The 27,157-nt window shown below is 43.0% G+C and overlaps 1 protein-coding gene across 1 annotated transcript in view; it reads right to left on the minus strand.

Annotated features, from left to right (window-relative positions):
* Window positions 1–284: 284 nt before the first annotated feature.
* The window catches only part of LOC126176594 (homeobox protein Nkx-2.5-like), a 122,603-nt gene continuing 95,730 nt past the window's right edge, over window positions 285–27,157 (minus strand). Inside the window, exons 5-6 of the mRNA XM_049923754.1 lie at window positions 6,705–6,887; window positions 285–584 (exon numbers count right to left, since the gene is read on the minus strand). Of these exons, the coding sequence (XP_049779711.1) occupies window positions 285–584; window positions 6,705–6,887 (483 nt within the window). The remainder of the gene's footprint in view (window positions 585–6,704; window positions 6,888–27,157) is intronic.

Raw genomic sequence — 27,157 nt, forward strand, 5'->3', positions numbered from 1 at the left:
CATTTCCGCTACTCCAAAATTAAGCGCATTTATTTAGGCCAAGTTTCTGCATCTCATAGTGGTGTAGCCTGACATTAGAGCAGTCTTCAATGATCTGCGAGTGTCCAGCAGACTATACCTATTTCCTTATGCCGAAGTTCCGTAGCTAAAGCACGATGTCAGTGTTGGGCCAAGTGAGACGTTACACGTGTATCAGCATACGCTCCGATATCACACCACATAGGTAGCGCAGCACGATTTTCCGCTGAGTGTCGTATTTATTGTAGCATAGTAAGGCTCGGCCTTCACCAGGCTCTCAGCTGGTGGGCGTCTACGACCGCACAGTAGGAGGCAGCATCCTGGCGGCTGAAGACGTCCAGACCTGGGGGCGACGGCGGCGGCGGCTGGTCGAACTGCAGAGCGCCGGGGGTGGAGGCCGTGGGGTAGCCGTGGCACAGGAATGACTCCTCCTCGGCTTTGACGGCCGCGGTGGCAGCCAGAGGCAGGTGGTAGGCTGGCGGGGGCGGTTGCGGGGGCGGCGGGCTGGCGCACGGCTTGCCGTCGCGTACCAACACCGGCACCGCGATGCGCCGTGGCTGCTGCTGCTGCTGATGTTGCTGCTGCTGATGCTGATGTTGCTGCTGCTGGCACGGTGGTGGGTGTTGCCGCGAGGACGGCGTCAGGTTCTATCAACAGGTAACGTGTATAGCTCAGATAATGGTTTGGGTAACCAATTGCTATTTCGATCACACTTAATTACTTATGGATCAAGGAAGCACAAGATAGAAAGCCGGCCGCTGTGGCCGAACGGTTCTAGACACTTCAGTTCGGAACCGCGCTGCTGCTACGGTCGCAGGTTCGAACTCTGCCTCGGGCATGGATATGTGTGATGTTCTTAGGTTAGTTCTGTTTCAGTAGTTATAAGTCTAGGGGACTGATCACCTCATATGTTGAGTCCCATAGTGTTTAGAGCCATCTGAACCATTTTTTTAGCAAGATAGAAAAAATGGGTTTAACGTCCCATTGATTCCTAGGTCATTAAATACTTATCCAATACGTGCGTATACCAATGGGAAGTAGTGGCAATATTTCAAAACAAACGATCAAAAACTTTCGGAGATTTGCGATTAGGACCATTTACATTTTCTATATGAGTACAAACAAGACGTTCGTTTCTTCAAAATATCAAATCTCCGGAAGTTCTTATTGGGTTGCTTTGAAACTTAGACACAAGTGAGTTCGAATACCCAAGCGTTTTTATATACCTACTGTAACCGGCGCGTGGTATGTATGTAATAGACATATGTAACAGAAGGGGAAACATTATAAAAATGTAAAAGTTGGTTTGTTCAAAATCTGTGATCTCCGAAAGCTCTAGAATGATTTCTTAGAAATGTTGACACAACTTTGAATCCCAATATGGATGTATTTTTAGTGTGTAATTCTTTAATATATGTATATTTTCAATACATACAGCACATAGATAATATGTAAAGGAAAACATTATTACGAAAAATCTCAAATGTACCTTCCACTTGACTTCAAACTTTTCCTCGTTTGTACAGCAAAACGTTTAGATGCATACAGACTACATACTTTTTAGTATATAAAACACATATAAAATATACTATAGTGGAACGTTGTTAGGAAACAGGAGAGGTATATTTATGAAATATTGGTTTATGATTAGAACAATAGTACAGAATGTCAATTCCTAATAACACTAAATAACGCTCAGGGTCACAGTGAGAGCGGAAGTGGAGATGAACGGAGGGGTGGAAGGAAATTAACATAGAAAACGGGAAGGAGGAGATGGACAGACAGAGAGGGAGAAAGTGGTGGACAGAGAGATGGGGAAGGAGGAGAAGACGGACAAAGAAAAGGGGAGGGGAGATAGAAGTGAAAGGGGAGAAAAGGAGATTAGGACGTATATCTAATTCCCTTACATATTAGAAACCTGTGTATTCCCTTTTCTTCCTTTTCTTTTTAAGCAGACGGAGCCACTGGAAAGCATGGCCGGATACAGCTAGTAACACGGAAAAATTCTTTCCTATCGAATGATCATCTGTGAAGAACGGAAAGTGAAATCTTAGCCCTAATAACCAAAATTCAGGATTATTGAGGTAGAAGGAGAGAGCACAGACAACATAACATACGGATACTGTAACAACATATTTGGCCTAAAACGTGAAGAGAATCGAAGATTTGTTGTACGTATGTGCAACGACATTATGTTTGGTGATACAGAGATTTTTTTTTTGGTGGAATACATGACCTTCCAAAGAACAGAGTATAGAAAATTTTCTCTGGGAGGCAGTTAGGGATTAATTAAGCCCCGTAATGTGAATTTTTCCTTCACGGCATCTATTAGTCTAGAACCGTACTTAAGGTACGTACAATAGTCTACGTTTCCATCTATTCACATAATCCTGGAAAACTGGTAAACGAGCTGCCTGAAACATAGATAAGGAAATAAATGCCATTGCTAGGAGACTGGTACAAGAAGCGACAGTAAGTGATTCGTTTCACAGTGAATTGCTATCTCGTATAATGCGAATAAGCCGATACAATAGTGCACTTACTTTAATAAAATTTTGTTCGTGTTTATTCTGCTTCTGTCGGCGTGTAAGCGATTTCTGATCTGTAACTAGAAAGTTTATCATCCACGTCGTATTCTCAGCTTTCTGTCTCCTAAGATCATTTTCGTTTCCGTTGTATTACGCAGACTTATGTAACTATTGTGATGTTAGTAAAAGGGTTGCCCGAAAGTAATGCACTGCATTTTTTTCTTAAACAATTCTTTTTTGAACATAATGAGGATTACACACACGAAAAAACGGTGTTTTACCTACACACCCTATTTTTCCACGTAATCTCTACCGAGTTCTATGGTCTTCCTCCAGCGCGAAACAAAATCGTGTATCCACCGTCGGTACCAATCCTTGTCCTGGTGCCGGAGCATCGTCTTCAAAATGTCTTCCACGAATGGCATCCTTTAATGGTCCAAACAAGTGTAAGTCCGAGGGGCTAGGTCAGGGCTGTAGGGGTAACACTGTCCATCCCCGTTCTGCGATGTGTTCCGCAGTCCTCAGACTCGTGTGGGCACGAGTGTTACCGTGTTGCAGCAAAACATCTCGTGGGTTGCAGTGGCGCCGAAGTCGCTTGAAGCGCGTCTTGAGGTTTGTTAATGTGTTGACAGATGCTTCTGAATTAATGGTACCGCCTCTTAGCATCACATCAATGAAAATCACACCATCACAGTCCCAGAACACGGTGATCATGACATTACCGGCGGAAGCAGTTGCTTTGAATTTTTCCTGCTGCGGGGAGTGGGAATGGCGCCATTCCATCAACTGTCGTTTTGTTTCGGGCTCAAAATGATGAACCGAGGCTTCATCACCTGTCACAATCCGGAACAAGATGGCCTCTCCCTCAGCTTCAAAACATTGCAACAAATCAAGACAAATGTTTTTTCTGTATGATTTGTGATCCACCGTTAGACTCCGCGGACCCATCTTGCACAAACTTTTGAATGTGCAAGAGTGCGGATAATTGCATCCACACTTCCTCTGCTGACTGACAGATGCAGCGCCAACTGACGAGTTGTAACGCGTCTGTCCTCGCGAATGACAATATCAGCTCGCTACAACATGTCAGGTGTGACAGCCGTGGACGGTGTCCCCGACCGCTGCAAATCGTGGAGCTCCGCCGAACCTCCTTCTGATGACCTCAACCTCCGTGCACAGTGACTAACTGTACTTCTGTCGACAGCAGATGCCCCATAGATTTTGCACAAGCGTTTGTGAATATTCCTCACAGTTTCTTTCTCTGCAGTGACAAATTCAATGACAGCACATTGCTTTTAACGTTCATCACCTACGCACGCCATTTTGAAACTGTCCTGGAGCTATCTGTCGGAAATGACGGAAACATGGCGCGTTCACCCAGGAGACTACAAACAATACATACGTAGCGCTTCGCACTCGTAGGATTTGTTGTGGATTGGCAAGGCAGCCAATCCACTATGAGGAAGCCGAATAGCACGCGTTTAAGCTCACGCAGGCTAGCGTGAGGTCTGGAACAGGACAAGGAATTGAGACTAGCAAAAATAGTACGTATCTGTTGGAATACTTAACTTTAATCCATAATTGGTGAACATCGCTCTTAACGGTACATGTTTTACAGCATCAATAGTAACTGGTAATGGCGCCTTGCTAGGTCGTAGCAAATGACGTAGCTGAAGGCTATGCTAACTATCGTCTCGGCAAATGAGAGCGTAACTTGTCAGTGAACCATCGCTAGCAAGTCGGCTGTACAACTGGGGCGAGTGCTAGGAAGACTCTCTAGACCTGCCGTGTGGCGGCGCTCGGTCTGCAATCACTGATAGTGGCGACACGCGGGTCCGACGTATACTAACGGACCGCGGCCGATTTAAAGGCTACCACCTAGCAAGTGTGGTGTCTGGCGGTGACACCACAGGATTGTTTTTGGATGAGAAAAAATTGCGGTGCGTTACTTTCTGGGCAACCCTCGTGGTAGTCGAAAGGGATATTTTGTAATGACGTTGACAAAATTGTCATATTATTGCAGAATGAATGGGGACAAATATTCAAATACGGACAACGTTACATAAATATTTTTGTATTAATGGAAATATTTTGTACAGTTGCGGTTGTTTGTTATTCATTAGTGTTTGTTATTGGATACTGTCGTCCTGTAGAGCTAGTTGATGTTTCGTTGTTGCGTGTTCTACACTTCTTATTAATATTGTGTTGACTGTCATTTCAGTTTGTGCTACTTTCACATGTGTTACACGTATATCTCACGTATAAACCAACCGCTTTTTTTTTTAATTCTTACGTTAGGAATATTTTACGTATGTTTTACATCAATCGCAAATATGCTTTATCTTGTATGTTATTTTATAATGCGTGTTCCTTGGACTTACAGGAAGAAATTGACTGCTGGTATTTTTGTTTGTAGTTTTTTGCTTCAATCTCATTTGGGCATTCGTTCGTGACTTCTTTTGTTAGACCTTCTTCATTATATTATGAAAATTGATTCTCTAAATATATTCTGTATATTATTCAGTTCCTTCTATTTTAAGATAAGCTAAATCAATGAGTGTTTGAACAATGGCAGATCGTGGACGAACCGTAAATTGCTGTCTAATGACATTTAAATGTGCACTTCTGGAAAAAAACAATAAGCTAATATATTGTAGTTTTCCATCACTGTCACTCGTTTCTAGTGCAATTTGTTGCGTTTATTAGGAACAATTTCCTCTTCCAGGTACTGACACAGTCCTTAAGTACAAAAACAACTATAATGGTACACTAACAATCTTTCAACTTGCCTTTTGATATATGTGTAATGCGGCAAAACGTGTAATAGAATTATAAACTGGACATGACTGCTACGGGCAGTTTTTCTGTGATTTTCACAGGATTTTGTTTAAACGTGGTCGATGTTAATATAGCGAACTAGTTAACACTGTATTTCACTCTGCCGAGTTTGGTGTTATTATTTCGAATTACTGCCGCGCGGTATAGGAGCCTTGTCAGGATTCCCCCCCCCTCGGAAGTACGAGTCCTCCCTCGGGCTTGGGTGTGTGTGTTTTCCTTAGCGTAAGTTAGTTTAAGTTAGATTAAGTAGTGTGTAAGCCTAGGGACCGATGACCTCAGCAGTTTGGTCCCATACGACCTTACCACAGATCGAATTACTGTCAACTAAGAAAGAAATTACAGCTCTTGATTTTACGCTGATTCAGCTGTTCCAGTGAGTTAAAAAAAATTCCCTGCGAGGTGCCGGATAGCCGTTCCAGTCGAAATTAAGTCCTGAGAAGGTGGTTGCACGTTATGAGAAGGTTCATACCAACCAGCTATGAAACTTCCTGGCAGATTAAAACTGTGTGCCCGACCGAGACTCGAACTCGGGACCTTTGCCTTTCGCGGGAAAGTGATCTACCATCTGCGTTACCGAAGCACGACTCACGCCCGGTACTCACAGCTTTACTTCTGCCAGTATCTCGTCTCCTCCCTTCCAAACTTTACAGAAGCTCTCCTGCGAACCGCAGAAGTAGAGCTATGAGTACCGGGCATGAGTCGTGCTTCGGTAGCTCAGATGGTGCCGGCACGGTAGCTCAGCGTGTTCGGTCAGAGGGTCAGCTGCCCTCTGTAATAAAAACTGAGTTAATCGATCAGCAACGAACTTAAACGGATGTCTTACGACGTCCGCCTCGAGCAGATGCAACGAACAAAAGCGAACAAAATGAGATTAAAAGAAAAAAAAAGATGGCACAGCACTTGCCCGCGAAAGGCAAAGGTCCCGAGTTCGAGTCTCGGTCGGGCACACAGTTTTAATCTGCCAGGAAGTTTCATATCAGCGCACACTCCGCTGCAGAGTGAAAATCTCATTCTGTTCACCAACCAGCTAGGTTTACTTTCTTTAATCTTTATTTTTTTTAGTAATATAATTCTTGAAAACATTGATTAAGATTTAACAGGCAATTTCAACCCCAGATTTGGAATGAGATATTCCTGGACGGAAGCGCAGCGTTGATGTACTTTTGGGACATCTGAGATTCTAACCCCTCAACTAGTAGCCCAACAATGACGAGACCCAGTTTTTTTACTACATGCTCCAGCGCTTTGCGCAATTCCACCAACAGACAGACGGTATACCTTCACTGTGACGGCAGCGGCGGCGGCGGCAGCGGCTGCCGCGGCGGCGGCGGCGGCGGTGGCGCCCTCTAGGAGCCGCTGCCTCTTGTTCTTGTACCGGCGGTTCTGGAACCAGATCTTCACCTGCGTCGACGTCAGCTTGAGGTGCGACGCCAGGTGCTCGCGCTCCTGGGCCGACAGGTAGCGCTGCTGCTTGAAGCGTCGCTCCAGCTCGTGCACCTGCGCCTGTAACGCAGCACACACACACAGTCACGTACTTTCCTTTTGCGATGACTCCGAAACTATGACAGGATTCTCCTACTGAATTCTTAAAGTTAACGCATCCTTGCCCCGTCCGCGTCGCTCCCCAGTAAAATTTGCGCTCACCAACTAGAACACCAGTGCCATATCGCAGCCATGCCATGGGAATCATTTAAGAAAAAATTTAAGAAAGTCCCTCGAAGAAATTATCCGAATGACACGGAAATCGGTGTATGTGATGTACATATACAAACAAACAAATAATTATAATTGCAGAAAAATTAGATGACTTGTTCAAGAAAAAGAGCTTCACAGAACTAAGCTGGTCAATATGCGTCGGTCCACCTCTGGCCCTTATGCAAGCAGTTTTTCGGCTTGGCATTGATTGTTAGCGTTGTTAGATGTCCTCCTGAGGGATATCGTGCCAAATTCTGTCCAATTGGTGCGTTAGATAGTCAGAATTGTGAAATGGTCGGTGGGCCGCGCCCACGATGATACAAACGTTCTAATTTGCGGAGAGATTAGGCGACCTTGCTCGCCAAGATAGGGTTTCGCAAGGACGAAGACAAGCAGTAGAAACTCATGCGGTGTGGCATCATCTCGCTGAAATTTAAACCTCGATGTCTTGCCCTGAAGGACAACCTTACGGAATGTAGAATATCGTCAACATACCAATACGCTGTAAGGGTGCCCTGGATGGAGACATGGCTGACCCAGTAGAAATGGTTCAGATGGCTCTGAGCACTATCGGACTTAACATCTGAGGTCATCAGTCCCCTATCACTTACAAATACTTAAACCTAACTAACCTAAGGACATTACACACATCCATGCCCGAGGCAGGATTCGAACCTGCGACCGTAGCAGTCGCACGGTTCCAGACTGAAGCGCTTAGAACTGCTCGGCCACAGCGCCCGGCTGACCCGGTAGAACTCCTCGTCAAAATCCAAAAATGCCAAATCACTAGGAACAGAATTAACAGCAGCCATTGATTTGACATCAGGACATTTAGCTGCCGGGGTCAGAATAATATGACCAGGATTACAATTTTGAGGGTCAGTAATAATCGTCCCCCAGCAACGCAGACAGCTGGGTATTCACAGCCCTCGTCGCAGTCGTCTAAATAAAATTCAATAAGGTAATCGGACGAAAGTTATTAGGTGCCGCCTGACCAGAACTTTCAGGAAATGAACACAGTTTTGTTAACTTTAAACGAGACGGGCCCAAGCCCTTCACTTCGTTCAAAATAAATGCACAAATAGTACCCAACAAACGCACAAAATGTACATAAAACTCCTTAGGCAGGCCAACCAATCCTGGCGACTTGCTAGAAGGCGATCTGACAGTAAGATCATAGACATCGTCACATTGGCAAGCTTCTACACTGAAGAGACAAAGAAACTGCTACACCTGCCTAATATCGTGTAGGGCCCCACGAACACGTAGAAGTGCCGCAACACCACGTGTCATGGACTCGACTAATGTCTGAAATAGTGCTGGAGTGAACTGACACCAGGAATACTGCAGAACTGTCCATAAATCCGAAGAGTACGAGGTGGTGAACATCTCTTCTGCACAGCACGTTGCAAGGCATCCAGATATGCTCAATAATATTCATATCTGGTGAGTTTGGTGGCCAGCGGAAGTGTATAAACTCAAAAGAGTGTTCCTGGAGCCACTCTGTAGCAATTTTAGACATGTGGGCTGTCGCTTTGTCCTTCTCGAATTTCCCTCGTCAATCGCAATGCCCAGTGGTCACGAATGAATGTAGGTGATCAGAAAGGATGCTTACGTACGTGTTTCCTGAAAGAGTCGTATCTAGACTCCAACTGCACACCCCCTAGGACATTACAGAGCCTGCGACAACTTGAACACTCCACTGCCGACATGCAGGGTCCATGGATTCATGCTGTGTCTCCATATCAGTTACACGTCGATCCACTCGATGCAATTTGAAACGAGACTCGTGCGACCAGGCAACATGTTTCTAGTTATCAACAGTCCAGTCTCAGTGCTGACGAAAAGCTTTGTATCGTGCAGTCATCAATGGTACACGAGTGTGCGTTCGGTTACGAAAGCCCATGTTTCGTTGAATGGTTCGCACCCTGACACTTGTTGGTGGCCCAGCACTGAATTCTGCAACAATTTGCGGAAGGGTTACACTTCCGTCACGCTGAACGATTCTCTTCAGTCGTCGTTGGTCCCGTTCTTGCGGGATCTTATTCCGGCCGCAGCGATGTCGGAGAACCGATTTTTACCAGACTCCTGATATTCACGGTACACTCATGAAATGATCGTACGGGAAAATTCCCACTTCATCGCTACCTCGGAGATGCTGTGTCCCATCACTCGTGCGCCGAAAGAAGAACATTAAGTTCAAACTCACTTAAATCTTGATAACCTACCATTGTAGCAACAGTAACCGATCTAACAACTGCGCCAGATACTTGTCTTATATATACGTTGCCGCCCGCAGAGCCGTATTGTGCCTGTTTACATATCTCTGTACTTGAATACAGATGGCTATGCAAGTTTCTTCGGCGCTTCTGTGTTGATAAACAGACACAGCAAACGAGCTGCTGGTCCGATTCTGCCCTGTTAACTATAAAAGGAATAAACGCGTGAGCTAGCAAATCTTAAGAATAAGAAACGAAATTCCATGTTCCGACCAACTCAATTACGTTATCAGTCTACATCAAGATCCACTGCTGAGTCTATTGACGAGCCAGAGGGTTAGGGGCTTGCACTCATGCCTTTGGAAACTTTGTGTTTCTTCTCTTTACGAGCCCCCGCGCGCTCAGGTTTGACGCGTTGTTTACGACTGGGAGGTAATACAGCATCGGCAGTCGGGGACGCAGGTGGTTCTTGAACATTAATCAAAGTAGGTTACAAAAAACGAGTCGCAGGAGCCCATTCCGCCGGACGTGGTCCTTGGAATTCAGACCGACCCACAAGAGAGGATCACAACTTCTGGGTCAACAGGTAGGGTTTCCTGGCCACCAATGACCCCCACTCGCTTAACAACAGTTTTTGGTTCCGATATTACCTGCATGGGTGACGTCAAGGGAACAGATAACTTTAGGGGCGCCTCATTTTGCTGCTGTTGAGTCATTGGAACATCAGAAGGCTCAACGACTTCTCCACCCTAGGATGGTTTTGGAAGAGTTACCTCGACCGCGGGAGGAATACTAGGAGAAACGCTAGAGATCACACCATCTGCTTTCGCACCACGACTCAGCACTGCAAGATAAATCTGCCAACAAAGTAACTTCAGCGAGTATTGGGCGAGGAGCAGACGTATCCGTCTCTTCATACTCATGCGTACGGCGTCTATGTTGCATTGCGGACACTGCGGGATTGGGAATAATAATTTCAGGTTCGTGCTGCGAGGATATAGGCAGAAAGTCTGGAACAGCAAGCTGCGCATCTCTCTGTTGCTCCATATCACCCAGGGAAGGCGTAGCACCAACGTTGTGAGCAGCAGAATCGATATCAGCTAACGTCAATTTCCGTCGCTGTTGCAAATGAGGACTTCAATAAAAATACCTGCCTCATGGAATTAAATCTGAGGTTGCCACTTTCATTGGAAAGAAAGTAAGTCTCACTTGCTCACTATACGTTATCTGAACGCTTTAGTCACAGACCCGTGGATGGGAAGGAATGTTAACATTTGGTTACCATCTCTGCTGTACGGATTCCGCTATAATATAATAAACGGTGTTGAATGGACCAGAGTTCGCTTCGTATATCCTTGACAACGTAAGGGAGAAAAATCTCCTTAAATGAACAGTCCGTCAGCTTCCACTCGGACGTTGAAGCAATCTAGATCCGCGTTAGCAAGAGGCACCATACTTATACAACCTACACGATGCTTAGAAGGAACTTGTGAACCATGACGCAAATGCAGCCTATCTCCTTGCAGAGGATCCAAAAACTTAACGAAAAAGACATTGTTATCAGAGTCGAAATAGGCAGTATGAACCTCATCGGATGTTACATTAACGGTGTCGACGAGCCGGTCATGAACCTCCAAAGATCCGAACAGCACGGGAAGCGTCGATTTCTCGAAACTAAAGGTAACTGTACCTTTTGTTGGAACACACTTGAAACCCTTGCAGAGGATCCAAAAACTTAACGAAAAAGACATTGTTATCAGAGTCGAAATAGGCAGTATGAACCTCATCGGATGTTACATTAACGGTGTCGACGAGCCGGTCATGAACCTCCAAAGATCCGAACAGCACGGGAAGCGTCGATTTCTCGAAACTAAAGGTAACTGTACCTTTTGTTGGAACACACTTGAAACCCTTGCAGAGGATCCAAAAACTTAACGAAAAAGACATTGTTATCAGAGTCGAAATAGGCAGTATGAACCTCATCGGATGTTACATTAACGGTGTCGACGAGCCGGTCATGAACCTCCAAAGATCCGAACAGCACGGGAAGCGTCGATTTCTCGAAACTAAAGGTAACTGTACCTTTTGTTGGAACACACTTGAAACCCTTGCAGAGGATCCAAAAACTTAACGAAAAAGACATTGTTATCAGAGTCGAAATAGGCAGTATGAACCTCATCGGATGTTACATTAACGGTGTCGACGAGCCGGTCATGAACCTCCAAAGATCCGAACAGCACGGGAAGCGTCGATTTCTCGAAACTAAAGGTAACTGTACCTTTTGTTGGAACACACTTGAAACCCGTGACGGACATTATGAGCCGATACGCTGCTACCGACGGACACGCACAACTACTATCGTTACAGACCAAACGACGACGTGACACACACGAAGACACGAACAAGGCTGAGGAAGACCTGATCAAGCGAGCGACGCTGCAGTAAGGCGATAAACTAACAACCATCCCGTTCGGTGCTACTAGTCCGCCACACCAGATGCGAATTAGCTCTCACTTGCTGAGTTCTTCAGGCACTTCTGCTCTTGCGAGTTATGGCGGCTGTTCGCTAGTTGGCAATGGCATGATCTTCACAACTTATCTTTAATTCGTCATAGCTCAGACAATTTGTACAAAGACATACAAGACGACAATTTCTAAACTATATGGAAAAAACCTAAATTAGTTAGAAACTACAGCGTGCAAACACTTTATTCAACATGTAAATGTCACAACAGGTATTGGGATTTAGGTTACGGCATGTTCGATATGCCTGCCATCGTTCGAGATCATGTGGCGCAGACGAACAGCGTCCGCAGCTCGTGGTCGCGCGGTAGCGTTCTCGCTTCCCGTGCCCGGGTTCGATTCCCGGCGGGGCCAGGGATTTTCTCTGCCTCGTGATGACTAGGTGTTGTGTGATGTCCTTAGGTTAGTTAGGTTTAAGTAGTTCTAAGTTCTAGGGGACTGATGGCCATAGATGTTAAGTCCCATAGTGCTCAGAGTCATTTGAACCATTTTTAAGACGAACAGCGAAATTATGCATGACCCACTGAAGTTTCGGAATATCGATCCTGTCGATGACCTCCTGAATAGCTCTTTTCAGCTTAGTAATGGTTTTGGGGTTATTGCTGTACACCTTGTCTTTAATATAGCCCCACAAAAGGAGTCGCGTGTGCTCATATTTGGAGAATATGGGGGCCAATCGAGGCCCATGCCAATACCGTCTGGGTACCCCAGAGTTAGAATGCGGTCCCCAAGTGCTCCTCCAGGACATCGGACACTCTCCTGCTTCGATGTGGTCGAGTTCCGTCTTGCATGAACCACACCTTGTCGAAATCAGAATCACTTTGGATAATGAGGGTGAAATCACCTTTAGAAATCTTCACGTACCGTTCGGTAGTCACCATACCATCAAGGAATATCGCACGGATTATTCCGCGACTGGTCACTGCACACTACACACCAGTTGTGGGTGAAGAGACTTTCCATCGTGAAATGCGTGTTCTCAGTTCCCCACTTGGGCCAATTTTGCTTATTGACGAACCCATCCAAATGACAACAACAAGGTGCGTGCCCGTGCCCATACTAATTCCCATCATGCCCCGCAACCAAGCGTGCAGTTTGAACGTGGTAACGCAAACTGTTAAGAAGTTATGACGATTTGTTTCATACAGTCTAATAGTTGTCACCCTGTATAAGTTACGTACAAAGTATCCGCGTGAATCAGTGTAAAACCGGTTCATAAATCTCACAGAAACTCCTCATATTATCTTGCGAACAACGAACTTCAATTTATATATAGAGAAATTAGACAAGTGTGGGAGTGGCACTGGCAATCACGAACAGTACGGTCACAATGGCAGCCAAGCATTACACTATACAGTTTATTTAAGCCTCTAAAGTCCAAGCACAAGGATCAAGACTTGGTGCTTTGAAAGACTGTCAAACTTAATACGTGACGATAATATAAAGTTGTTTCCAATATATGGCATAGGGAGAAAAGTACGTGTAGAGAACAATGCTCATCAATTTTCGAAGGACAACGCTAATTTTCGGTTACTTCAAGTGAATCCAGTTTACACCATCATCGCTGCCTGTCAACACAGAATGCTACAAACGAGTATAAACTAGGTATGTTTGAACGTAGTTTTTGGAAAACTCGTACTTAGGAAATCAATAAGTGGCATGTTAACCGTGTTTTCCTCTGTGTGTTTGACTGACAGCATGTTCACGAGTTTCTATCACAATTGGCGATTCCAGTTTGATCAGAATACATCGGAGATAGTCGCCTTCCTCTGGTACTCCGAGCAGCCTCGACCACAGCCAGATAGTGCGTTGCCCTCTTACTTTTAACCGGTTACTGCGCACTGTAAGACCTGTGTAGCGCATTTACTATACTATCCCAATGCCTTAGTCCGTGAAAAGCGTATCTCCTCGGTACATCCCGGCTCTGAAGATTGAGATATCTGACTATATCATAAAAGATCTTATCAGAACAGACGACGAAACCAACGACGGGCTCGTCAGACAGAAGTATCCAGTAGACAAGAATATAATGATAATGTAAGGATCGCCTAGAATAAATTGACAGTACTTAGTAATTCGTTTAGCAATCTTATCATTATACATTATTATACGAACATTTAAAACGTTTCTTGGTTCGATTTTACAATACGTGGTTCTTAAAAATAAACAAGTTGTCGCCACCTACAGCCTGGTACTAAGTCAATACAGAGAGGGGGCTGTGTAATCAAGGATTCTGTCTATGTATGAATGACTGATAACAGTAAACTCGTTCAAATGAAGCTGTATGGTTACAGACACCTTATAAAGTCTCAAAGATATATATCTTTGACACATGGATGATCACACTTGAAACGCGCTACGATAATCCGTGAAGTAGTGCAAAGCCACTGTGCCAGCGTGACTTAGTGGATAGTACAACTACCTAGTGAGTAGAAGAAGAGCCGTGTTGGAATCCCGCCTTCTAACAAATTTTCATTCTTTTCTTCAGTAAAATTGTTTCACTTGCTGTCCACGGTAAAACCTAACCAAACATTCGCATTATAAGTTGGAAAATCTTACTAACAAAGAGAGGGCTTTCACTGTAAGTGAAGCTGGAGACATAGCTAGTAGTCATCTCGTCCGTCAGAGTCGATAAATAACGAGGAAATCTGCTTTACACTGAACGTCAGTGAGAGATCTGAGATTAACCGAACACCAATTGGCATAGGAGTCAGCAGGATCAGAACTCGGTTATAAACAGAAGCTTGACATCAAGAATACGCTACAGTTCACTTATAAACCAGAGAGCATGCACAAGTAAAATCACCATTTGGAGCAGTGTGCAAAATGAAATCATTAATCTTTTTCAGCCTACCAGACTCTGAATTTCGCATTTATATTTCAGTCAGAAGACGCTCCTGGCAGAATATTGTACATCAGCGGCTAGTGTCAATTGTTGGCTTAACGTTGGAGTATACGGAATCCTTTAGAGCAATAAAACTACGTCTGAGCTATTGTTGGTTGTAATTAGAAGAACTGTGTTACAGCGGGAAGTATGCACTGAAATTTAATCATGTCAAACTTCCTTATCATAGAATTAATTTATAAAACTATATCTTTACAGAGACTGATAAATGTATATTTGTGCTGGACGTTGTCGTTGTGCATGAATTTAAATGTAATTGAAATAATATGATGCAATAACCAAGTTAGTTGGAGGTTATATCCGATTTTCCTTTTTCACTATATTTCTTTTTAGCCCTCAAAATGACATGAATATGAGGGTAATTAACCCGAACAGTTTATTTCACATTTATGCAAAGTGAACAGTATTAAATATATTAATCGACTTCTAGTTTATGGGCGCTGCCTATGCAAGAAAGCAACAGCAACAGACAGACGTTGCTGCTCTGAGCTCATTTTTACTCCCCTTTACTTGAGCACAGATACACTTTGTGACCAAAAGTATCCGGACACCTCCGAAAACACACGTTTCTCATATTAGCTGCATTGTGCTGTCGCCTACTGCCAGGTACTCCGTATCAGTGACCTCAGTGGTCATTAGACATCGTGAGAGAGCAGAACTGGGTGCTCCGCGGAACTCACGGACTTCGAACGCAGTCAGGTGATTGGGTGTCCCTTGTGTCATACATGTGTACGCGAAATTTCCACATTCCTAAATATCCCTAGCTCCACTGTTTCCGAAGTGATAGTGAAGTGGAAACGTGAAGGGACACGTACAGCACAAAAGCGTACAGGACGACCTCGTCTGTTGACTGACAGAGAGCACCGACAGCTGAAGAGGGTCTAATGTGTAATAGGCAGACATCTATCCAGACCATCACACAGGAGTTCCAAACTGCACCAGGATTCACTGCAAGTACTATGACAGTTAGGTGGGAGGTGAGAAAACTTGGATTTCATGGTCGAGAGGCTGCTCGTAAGCCACACATCACGCCGGTAAATGCCAAACAACGCCTCTCTTGGTGTAAGAAGTGAAAACAATGGACGATTGAACAGTGGAAAAACGTTGTGTGGAGTGACGAATCACAGTACACAATGTGGCGATCCGATGGCAGGACGTGGGTATGGCGAATGTCTGGTGATCGCCATCTGCCAGCGTGTGTAGTGCCAACAGTCAAATTCGGAATCGGTGCTGTTATGGTGTGGTAGTGTTTTCCATGGAAGGGGCTTGCGCCCCTTATTGTTTGGCGTGGCACTATCACAGCACAGGCCTACATTGATGTTTTAACCACCTTCTTGCTTCACACTGTTGAAGAGGAATTCGGGGATGGCGATTGCGTCTTTCAACACTATCGAGCAACTGTTCATAGTGCAATGGACTGACCTGCACAGAGTCCTGGCCTGCATCCTATTGAACACCTCTGGGACGTTTTGGAACGCCGACTTCGAGCCATGCCTCACCGATCGACATCGATACCTCTCCTCAGTGCAGCACTCTGTGAAGAATGGACTGCCATACCCCAAGAAACCTCTCAGCACGTGATTGAACATATGCCTGCGAGAGTGGAAGATGTCATCAAGACTAAGGGTGGACCAACACCATATTGAATTCCTGCATTACCGATGGAGGGCGCCACGAACTTGTAAGACATTTTCAGCCAGGTGTTCGGATACTTTTGATCATATAGCGTATGTAAGATATGAGCGAGATGTTCCTCCTTTGTGTCCATTCTGCGTTTGTGGACTTCGCTCTTCAGCAAACCCCACAAACATTAATAAAATTTAGTATGATCAGTTGACCTCGGTGACCAAGAAATTACTCACGACGACGGACCCAACGCCCAGGACAGATTTCGGTGAGGTACTGTGTGACTGTCTGTAAGGTATGTGCAAGTGAAGTGCGCATTAAAATAGTCAGTAAAGACAACACTACGTAGCCCGGGGTACGCAGCCCCTTTTACCCACTACATACGATACTGCAGTTAACCTGTTCTTCAGAAGAATGATACAACGTTCTTCCGGACATGTATGCATTTCATAAGGAACAGGTCCTACTGCTACTACAGCCGTTATAAATTATGTAAAATGTATTTGCAGTAGCGAATATGGAGAACCATCGGTTGTGTAATGGAATGACGACAGTGAAAATTTGTGCTGATCTGGGCTCGAAACCGGATTTCCTGCTTTTTGCGAACGATAGATGAATCTCCTCATCGACTATCCCTGCCCTGATCCACATGAATTTCATTTATTTCTTAAAACATAATATTTATGTCAATTAAAGTTTCCTTATGTATACTATCAATATGACTTACGTATGCGGCTGGCCATCCGTGTATTATGCTCAGGGAGGACCAGCAGATTTTTCTATGATGTACAACTACGGTAGTAAGCAATATTCAATAATAGTATCTTCCGAAAGAAATTTAGTAGGAAGTTATAGCAAACTATAGCTCTCCCATCAGTTATGAACAGAAAAAAATACAATCCTTAACTGCATTTGAGACTTGCTACATTATGTATATTTAACAATGTTGTCTACTGCTATTATATTTTGGACCCCAACTACCAATCATTTTTTAAAACCAAGTCTCTTGTTTATGATAGACAATATGTAAATGGTAAGTCCTCAGAGTGTCAATTGTTGAGTAAAATGTAACACATATGTTAAAAACAGAGTAAGCAGGCTGTTTAGGTTTTTATGTTGGTAACGCCATGTAGCGCTCTATATGAAAATCACTGACTGTGCTGTGTGCAGTCTGTGGCTGGTTTGCATTGTTGGAATTTGCCATTGTAGTGTTGGGCAGTTGGCTGTTAACAGCGCGTAGCATTGTGCAGTTGGAGGTGAGCCGCCAGCAATGGTGGATGTGGGGAGAGAAATGGCGGAGTTTTGAGAGCGGATGATCTGGACGTGTGTCCATCAGAGACAGTAAATTTGTAAGACTGGGTGTCATGAACTGCTATATATATTATGACTTTTGAACACTATTAAGGTAAATACATTATTTGTTCTCTATCAAAATCTTTCACTTGCTAACTATGCCTATCAGTAGCTAGTGCCTTCAGTAGTTAGAATCTTTTATTTAGCTGCCAGTAGTGGCGCTCGCTGTATTGCAGAAGTTCGAGTAACGAAGATTTTTGTGAGGTAAGTGATTTGTGAAAGGTATAGGTTAATGTTAGTCAGGGCCATTATTTTGTAGGGATTACTGAAAGTCAGATTGCGTTGCGCTAAAAATATTGTGTGTCAGTTTAGTGTTGATCAGAATAGGTAAAGAGCGAAATGTCTGAGTACGTTCAGTTTTGCTCAGCTGTTTGAAAATCAAATAGCGTAAGAGTTTTATCAGCACAGTAATTAATAAATTTTTCTAATGGGAAGTTTCAACAGTTCACATTTACAAATATATTTTCAAATATTACTGCCTATTCCTGATATTATTGCCACTTATGTCGTTCAATTTTAAAGAATTTTATGAGATATCAACCGTACAGGAACATGATTTCTGCAATACGGCCAGCCGGTTGCAACAAGATTAGCCTTCAACCTGGTTTCGACACCGACTATGGGTGTCTTCATCAGGCACTAAGAATAGATGGTTGCTACACCGAACAGATTGGTGAAGAGACTGTGGTCACATGTAGTTTCATAGGAAGTTAAACAACGTAAAAGTACAGGCATTTGAACTTAAATGAAATGGGCCGTCATAAGTAAAATTATAGCTACGTTGCTATACACCGCAACGGGGTGTAAGAGGAAACTGACACTGGACGTGGCATCAGACTAAGAGGCTCACTGGCTGAAGTTGCCACAACGTGGAAGCGAAAAGTGTCTCACCACCCATTAGCAATCGAAGATATCAACTGCTTCAGTTGCCGGCCAGAGTGGCCGTGCGGTTCTAGGCGCTACAGTCTGGAACCGCGAGACCGCTACGGTCGCAGGTTCGAATCCTGCCTCGGTCATGGATGTGTGTGATGTCCTTAGGTTAGTTAGGTTTAAGTAGTACTAAGTTATAGGGAACTGATGACCTGAGACGTTGAGTCCCATAGTGCTCAGAGCCATTTGAACCATTTTCAACTGCTTCAATTACAAACATATTTTTGAATAGGATAACAGTTTCCATCTCACAAGTTAAAAGCCAGTATTATGCAAAATGAAATTTATACAGGCCAAAGCAATAGCAATTGTTCTATAAATTTTGTGTGAAAATGTTATAAATAAGAAGGAGCCAGGGAGACGATATTTAATAGATTTTAGTGAGGAAAACGAGGAGTAAATTATAGGCATTTTTAAGTAAGGGCTTTATACCAACGAACAAATTTTTATTACGTAGCTGTAACTGTTTGTTCACTCACAATGGGATGGGCTTTGAAAATTTCTAATTCTTCAAGGAAATTAACCCTGACGTCTTTTTATTTCTGCGTGCAGGATACTGATTTCTGTTGAAGACACACACAGTCGGTGCCGAAACCACGTTAAAGTAAAATCTTGTTGCAACAGGTTGAGTATATCATAAATGCCCCTGATATCGTTTGTTATTTCCGGGATTCATTTTGGCACGGTAAATTTATTCGTTGAAAGAAATTTTAGTACATTCATATAATCTATATGGACTAGGCATTGTCTGGCAGGAAGTATGATGTTTTTTCATAATACATTTTGTAACTGTTGATATACAGGTGCCCGGTTTGCAAGTGAGAAGTCTGATACCTAAGCTACATCTAATTTGTAACATGGCTGACGTCGCACGATTTGTTAAGATTGGGGGAATGAGAAAAAGGATGTTGTTGGTCCAGATTTTTGAAATACGCCACGTCGTCAGTTAGAAGTACATCATAGTACTCTCCGTAAATGGTATCATTTTTAATTTAAATTTTCCATAGCTCACTTCCTATTTTTTTCTCCTTCACTAAAACGTTTACTTAACAGACGCTGTCGTTCCACAAAATCCTCTCCATGTTTGCAACATGCAAACGTCTCGTCCTCTGTCCGGGGGCGGGTCGGCTGTATCGTTTCGGGAGCAGGCTGTGCTCTTCAGGCTGAAGTAGGCGGCTGTTTGCCTCCTCTCAGGCGTCACGCTTCCACTTGGCGGCGTCTTCCGGTGGACACTTGGGGCGCTGACCCACCACAATGTCAGCATCACAACAGTCGCTTTAAAACCCAATGCAGGCCTCGATGAGCTTAAGGGGAGCCGGAGGTGGTCAAATCCAAAAAATTACGATTTTTTTTTGCTACCGAAAATTAATTGGAACATTCCTCTTTAATGTAAACTTTGAATTATTGTTCTACTCGCGCTAGAAGTGGAGTTATTACCATTTTTCCCCACGCCTGCAGAAGAAATGGGCGGCCGCTGAATGCATCTAACACCCTCTCGTGACTTCCTGGCGAACTGCTTGGGATTTTCTCGGCCTTTTACGCATACAGCGCCTTATGTTACGCATACAGCGAGTGTGTAAGGGTTGGCTACATTGTTTTCTGTGACAAATAAAGCGCTAAGAGCGCGGAACATCGTCTCTTTGCTGTTTACCGTTTCGGCTTCGAAGGCTCAAACAAACTTTGGGTTCAAGTAAGCTCAGTGATGGAAAGACAACAGGAGGGAAAGGCAGGCTTACTGATGACGTGATTGAACGTCTACAGAGATACTATGGGTATGCTATAAGGCAAAATACTAGTAATGTTAGTGACATGCGAAAAGCAGTGTGGGCATTGTTCCTTCATACTGCCTCTTCCAATGAATACCCTAAACACAGCCTGTGCCCAAAAGATTCCTGGTGCAAATATAATGCAAAAAAGGACTATGATCACAAACATGGTTTGCCAGCAGCTGTGATAAATGCAATAAAACCAATTTTTCATGACATAGCACAGCCAGAATTGTTACACAAATGTCTACACGGAAAAACGCAGAATCCTAATGAGAGCGTAAACCATTTGATTTGGAAAGTGATTCCTAAAAGGGTGTTTGTAAGCATAAAAACACTGCACTTTGGCATTTATGATGCAATACCAACCTACAACCAAGGGAACAGTGTGAAGTGTGAAGTTCTGAAGGCATTAGGATTTACAGCTGGGGTGAACACTGTACGAGCACTAAGAAATATTGACAGAGAAAGGATAAGAGGAGCAGAAAGAAGAGAAAGGCATATGAAGTATGATGAAACAACAGGCCAGAAAAGAAGACAGAAGAGGAAGCATTTGGAGTATGAAGAAGAATACCCTGATAATCCATCCTACAGTGCAGGAATGTACTGAGAAACTTTGATAGCCATTTCCCGTAAATTAGAATTTATCGAATATAAGGAACATTTTCTCAAAATTCACTGAAGCTAGAGAGATGAAATTTTTATACAGCACTCCTAGTGGTCAAACCTACATTGTAACACAGCCATTTGGCAATATGTTCAGTAGTTGCATTTCAGTTTAATTATAAAGCAATTATTTGTAAAAAAATTTGGGTCATTAATAAAAAAATAATTGGAAGGAAACTAGAAAACATACTCCAAAATTCCTCGGTCATAACTGCAATACTAAACCACTCTATATGTAAAAAAAATTCAAATTTTTCTATTTGGTAGTTTATTCATAAATGTTCCTCAAACTTAGTGATTTTAACATGGGCAGCATAGGCACCTCCAGCTCCCCTTAAACCTGTGCAAAGGCACCAAAAACAGTTACAGACTGTTTGTAATGTAATTCATTGTCTCTAATTCATCAAGTCTTTGGATATAGAGGACTAGTCCTCTAGATTACCAAACGATCAAATGCTATTCTTCTTCAATAACCTTCTGACTTACTTCCTGTGTTGTATCAATTCGCTATTTCATTAGTTTCTTCGTATCTGCAGCAATGTTTCCGTTTAACTGGTGTTTGTTAAATTAATTTGCGGTACTAAGAGTTAAAGTGTCACTGATCATATACAACTGGGTCGGGATGCTTGAACCATGATGTTATGTGGACGGAAATAAGCAGATTTTCTACTGTTCAGCCCATGTGCGTAACTTTGACGCCATTATCTTACAGGCCGTTGCTCGATAAGTCGTGCACAATCGACAAGAAGCTTTTTCCAAATATATTCAATCTAGACAGCAATCATCCAGAAGGAAGCAGAAGCGCTAAAACAATATTGCTTATAACAATGTTCCATGCAATATTAAGGCTGTCTAAAGTAAGGTGTACTGTTGAAATAGATGAATGCTAGTTATCAATCATTCAGCTACTAGTTGTATAGGATCTATCAGATTGGTCAACAGAAAAGTTACCGACATCTGTTAAAATTTGAGCAACTATTAACATTTAAAAAATAACAGGGGAATGGAGCTATGCGAATCAGTCTTCGTTGGGCTTTCTAAATCGGAATATAATATGTGTTATTTCTTCTTTATTAAAGTATTCATGTTGCCTCATTATACACAATAATCGCATTGCCTCTATTACAAATTTATTTTTGGTACAATTTTTGACGTCGGCTGGAAACGTGAAGCTAATAAAAAAAACTGTGAAAGAATTTGAATGGAAGGGATTTTTTCCACTATGATCACAATAACATATCATCATACAAATTCCTTCCGTCGTCCACATTCCGGAATCAGGAATCACACGTTATTACCACAGAATCAGAACCAAACCGAGGCTCTGCGACTCCTTCCAATCCTTCAAGAAATTCGGAACGTCAGAGCACAGCAGCATAATCTTCATCATTTTCTTCTGTTTTGCCAATCCCAACGAAAAACCATCGGTACCTCACGTGCGAAGAGCGACAACAGTTCAGCTTGTCATGTGGCTTCACCATTTCATCTCAGTGTTACAGGAATGAAGAGAAAATTGTGTTTTGAAAACACCCGAGTGAAGAAGATCAAGGTCTGCAGAAATGTCCTGGATATCCCAGAGAAACTTTCAAATCCAGAAGAGGATCCGTCTTCATCATCTCCTGAAGCTGAGGCCAAATAAGAAAACTTACCATTTAGTTTCTGCAACACCAGATATTACACCCCGGATCTGTGAAGAAAGGGGAATGTATCAGGTATGATAAGTGCAAGGTGAGGTTTCAGAAAAGTGGTGTGGAGGCTACTGGTCGTAAATAACTCTGCTGTGGGAAATGCATGTGACTAATACTGGAAAAGTTAAAAAATATAATCTTCCATATTGTGTATAGTTGTATGGCCGTTTACAATGATCCATGGAGCCACGTTTAAGATTCAAATAGCGCCAAAAATTTTTAATTTTTCCGTACTTTCAACATTTCAAATTATGCTAATTGCAGAGAGCAAGAATGGGTCTTGAAGCAATGTACATTTATCACACAAAATTTGTAGCTATGATCTGTTCACCCTTATGGAGTGCACATGGGGGTTTTTTAGGTTAGAGAATCCCCTCCCTAGGCCCGACAAGACGCCTCCTGAGACGCGGCAAGATAGGAGTAGGCAAAATGCAACAGGGAATAACAATATTAATGTGCTAATAGTAAACTGCAGGAGCGTCTATAGAAAGGTCCCAGAACTGCTCTCATTAATAAACGATCACAACGCCCATATAGTACTAGGGACAGAAAGTTGGCTGAAACCAGACGTAAACAGTAACGAAATCCTAAACTCAGATTGGAATGTATACCGCAGAGACAGGCTGAACAGTGAAGGGGGAGGAGTGTTTATAGCGATAAGAAGTGCAATAGTATCGAAGGAAATTGACGGAGATCCGAAATGTGAAATGATTTGGGTGAAGGTCGCGGTTAAAGCAGGCTCAGACATGGTAATTGGATGTCTCTATAGGCTCCCTGGCTCAGCAGCTGTTGTGGCTGAGCACCTGAAGGATAATTTGGAAAATATTTCGAGTAGATTTCCCCACCATGTTATAGTTCTGGGTGGAGATTTTAATTTGCCGGATATAGACTGGGAGACTCAGACGTTCATAACGGGTGGCAGGGACAAAGAATCCAGTGAAATTTTTTTAAGTGCTTTATCTGAAAACTACCTTGAGCAGTTAAACAGAGAACCGACTCGTGGCGATAACATATTAGACCTTCTGGTGACAAACAGACCCGAACTATTTGAAAAAGTTAACGCAGAACAGGGAATCAGCGATCATAAAGCGGTTACGGCATCGATGATTTCAGCCGTAAATAGGAATATTAAAAAGGGTAGGAAGATTTTTCTGTTTAGAAAAAGTGACAAAAAGCAGATTTCAGAGTACCTGTTGGCTCAACACAAAAGTTTTGTCTCAAGTACAGATAGTGTTGAGGATCAGTGGACAAAGTTCAAAACCATCGTACAATATGCGTTAGATGAGTATGTGCCAAGCAAGATCGTAAGAGATGGAAAAGAGCCACCGTGGTACAACAACCGAGTTAGAAAACTGCTGCGGAAGCAAAGGGAACTTCACAGCAAACATAAACATAGCCAAAGCCTTGCAGACAAACAAAAATTACGCGAAGCGAAATGTAGTGTGAAGAGAGCTATGCGAGAGGCGTTCAATGAATTCGAAAGTAAAGTTCTATGTACTGACTTGGCAGAAAATCCTAAGAAATTTTGGTCTTATGTCAAAGCGGTAGGCGGATCAAAACAAAATGTCCAGACACTCTGTGACCAAAATGGTACTGAAACAGAAGATGACAGACTAAAGGCCGAAATACTAAATGTCTTTTTCCAAAGTTGTTTCACAGAGGAAGATTGCACTGTAGTCCCTTCTCTAGATTGTCGCACAGATGACAAAATGGTAGATATCGAAATAGACGACAGAGGGATAGAGAAACAATTAAAATCGCTCAAAAGAGGAAAGGCCTCTGGACCTGATGGGATACCAGTTCAATTTTACACAGAGTACGCGAAGGAACTTGCCCCCCTTCTTGCAGCGGTGTACCGTAGGTCTCTAGAAGAGCGTAGCGTTCCAAAGGATTGGAAAAGGGCACAGGTCATCCCCGTTTTCAAGAAGGGACGTCGAACAGATGTGCAGAACTATAGACCTATATCTCTGACGTCGATCAGTTGTAGAATTTTGGAACACGTATTGTGTTCGAGTATAATGACTTTTTTGGAGACTAGAAATCTACTCTGTAGGAATCAGCATGGGTTTCGAAAAAGACGGTCATGTGAAACCCAGCTCGCGCTATTCGTCCACGAGACTCAGAGGGCCATAGACACGGGTTCACAGGTAGATGCCGTGTTTCTTGACCTCCGCAAGGCGTTCGATACAGTTCCCCACAGTCGTTTAATGAACAAAGTAAGAGCATATGGACTATCAGACCAGTTGTGTGATTGGATTGAGGAGTTCCTAGATAACAGGACGCAGCATGTTATTCTCAATGGAGAGAAGTCTTCCGAAGTAAGAGTAATTTCAGGTGTGCCGCAGGGGAGTGTCATAGGACCGTTGCTATTCACAATATACATAAATGACCTGGTGGATGACATCGGAAGTTCACTGAGGCTTTTTGCAGATGATGCTGTGGTGTATCGAGAGGTTGTAACAATGGAAAATTGTACTGAAATGCAAGAGGATCTGCAGCGAATTGACGCATGGTGCAGGGAATGGCAACTGAATCTCAATGTAGAGAAGTGTAATGTGCTGCGAATACACAGAAAGATAGATCCTTTATCATTTAGCTACAAAATAGCAGGTCAGCAACTGGAAGCAGTTAATACCATAAATTATCTGGGAGTACGCATTAGGAGTGATTTAAAATGGAATGATCATATAATGTTGATTGTCGGTAAAGCAGATGCCAGACTGAGATTCATTGGAAGAATCCTAAGGAAATGCAATCCGAAAACAAAGGAAGTAGGTTACAGTACGCTTGTTCGCCCACTGCTTGAATACTGCTCAGCAGTGTGGGATCCGTACCAGATAGGGTTGATACAAGACATAGAGAAGATCCAACGGAGAGCAGCGCGCTTCGTTACAGGATCATTTAGTAATCGCGAAAGCGTTACGGAGATGATAGATAAACTCCAGTGGAAGACTCTGCAGGAGAGACGCTCAGTAGCTCGGTACGAGCTTTTGTCAAAGTTTCGAGAACATACCTTCACCGAAGAGTCAAGCAGTATATTGCTCCCTCCTACGTATATCTCGCGAAGAGACCATGAGGATAAAATCAGAGAGATTAGAGCCCACACAGAGGCATACCGACAATCCTTCTTTCCACGAACAATACGAGACTGGAATAGAAGGGAGAACCGATAGAGGTACTGAAGGTACCCTCCGCCACACACCGTCAGGTGGCTTGCGGAGTATGGATGTAGATGAAGATGTAGATAATTTAACATGCATGATAAAATGTTTACTACTCATTTTGGAAACAAAAATTTGAAATGATTCATGTAGCCCCATCTTACCCTACCCAAAACACTGGAGTACACAGTATATTATTTTTTGTGTTGTCTGTTTCTTTATCAGGTGCCAAACAAATCACGTGTATTCGAGACTAGACTAACTGATTCAGCCCATTAAACATAATGTTGGCTCTCATAAAATAGTAGATGCTGTTTGTGTAATCCTAATTTCCTTACTTTTTTGAGAATCATTCAGAAACAACATTTGTACATCTGGCGTAAATTGCTGTGTTAAACATGTATCACCTATTTATTTGTTAACGTTTACACAAAGTGCCAGAAAATCGACTTAGATGGTGTGATAACTAGTGCAAAAAAACGGAAGGTATTATAAGCAGTGTTTCACTATCATCTGCATGTTATTCCTACCTATTCATCAACATTTACGCTCTGAAAAACAGTAAAATTTCTGTGATAAAATGCAGTACTTAGTATACTAAATACTCTTACACGGGGTGTCACTCCAAATAATCGTCTGGCGAATTTTCTCTTGTGTTTCGAAAGATATTTGCAATTTCGTTTCTTCAATGTATCACACGTAACAAATACTACTCATCAGGTCTCTCATTCGAGGCCAGTGGCGACGGAAAGCGTCGGTTTGTTTCCAGTTACGAACAAAATGACTTTTGAAGCGAAATTTTACGTGCTCATTCGATAGAGCGCTCCAAAATTGGTCTGGTGCGATATTCGTTTTATTGACATGTTTAACATGGAGAGTAAAATACGAAGAATAAACAGCAATTCACCAGTGATAACACTGCCTTGGCCCGCGCTTACTGCTGCCGCCAAGCATGCAGCGCTATTGTAACTTTGGGAGTTCCGCTTTCTGGCTGCTTCTAACAACTGTAGAAGCAAGTTTTTGCTAGATATACGAAGTCATTCATTAACCCCGAGTAAAGACTTTAACATTTATGTTATACTCCGTCACCAGTCAGTGAAACCAGTGGCCATTCGAAGCGTCTTCTATTCTCCTATGAATGCCAAACTCTTGTTCACTATACAAGTATATGGAGTACACAAGTACTATGAGCAATATTTTTTGGACATCAACTGGTATTTACCTAAAATACAGCCAATCAAT

The sequence above is a fragment of the Schistocerca cancellata genome, chromosome 3 (genome assembly GCF_023864275.1).
Source record: "Schistocerca cancellata isolate TAMUIC-IGC-003103 chromosome 3, iqSchCanc2.1, whole genome shotgun sequence".
Lineage (NCBI taxonomy): Eukaryota > Metazoa > Arthropoda > Insecta > Orthoptera > Acrididae > Schistocerca > Schistocerca cancellata.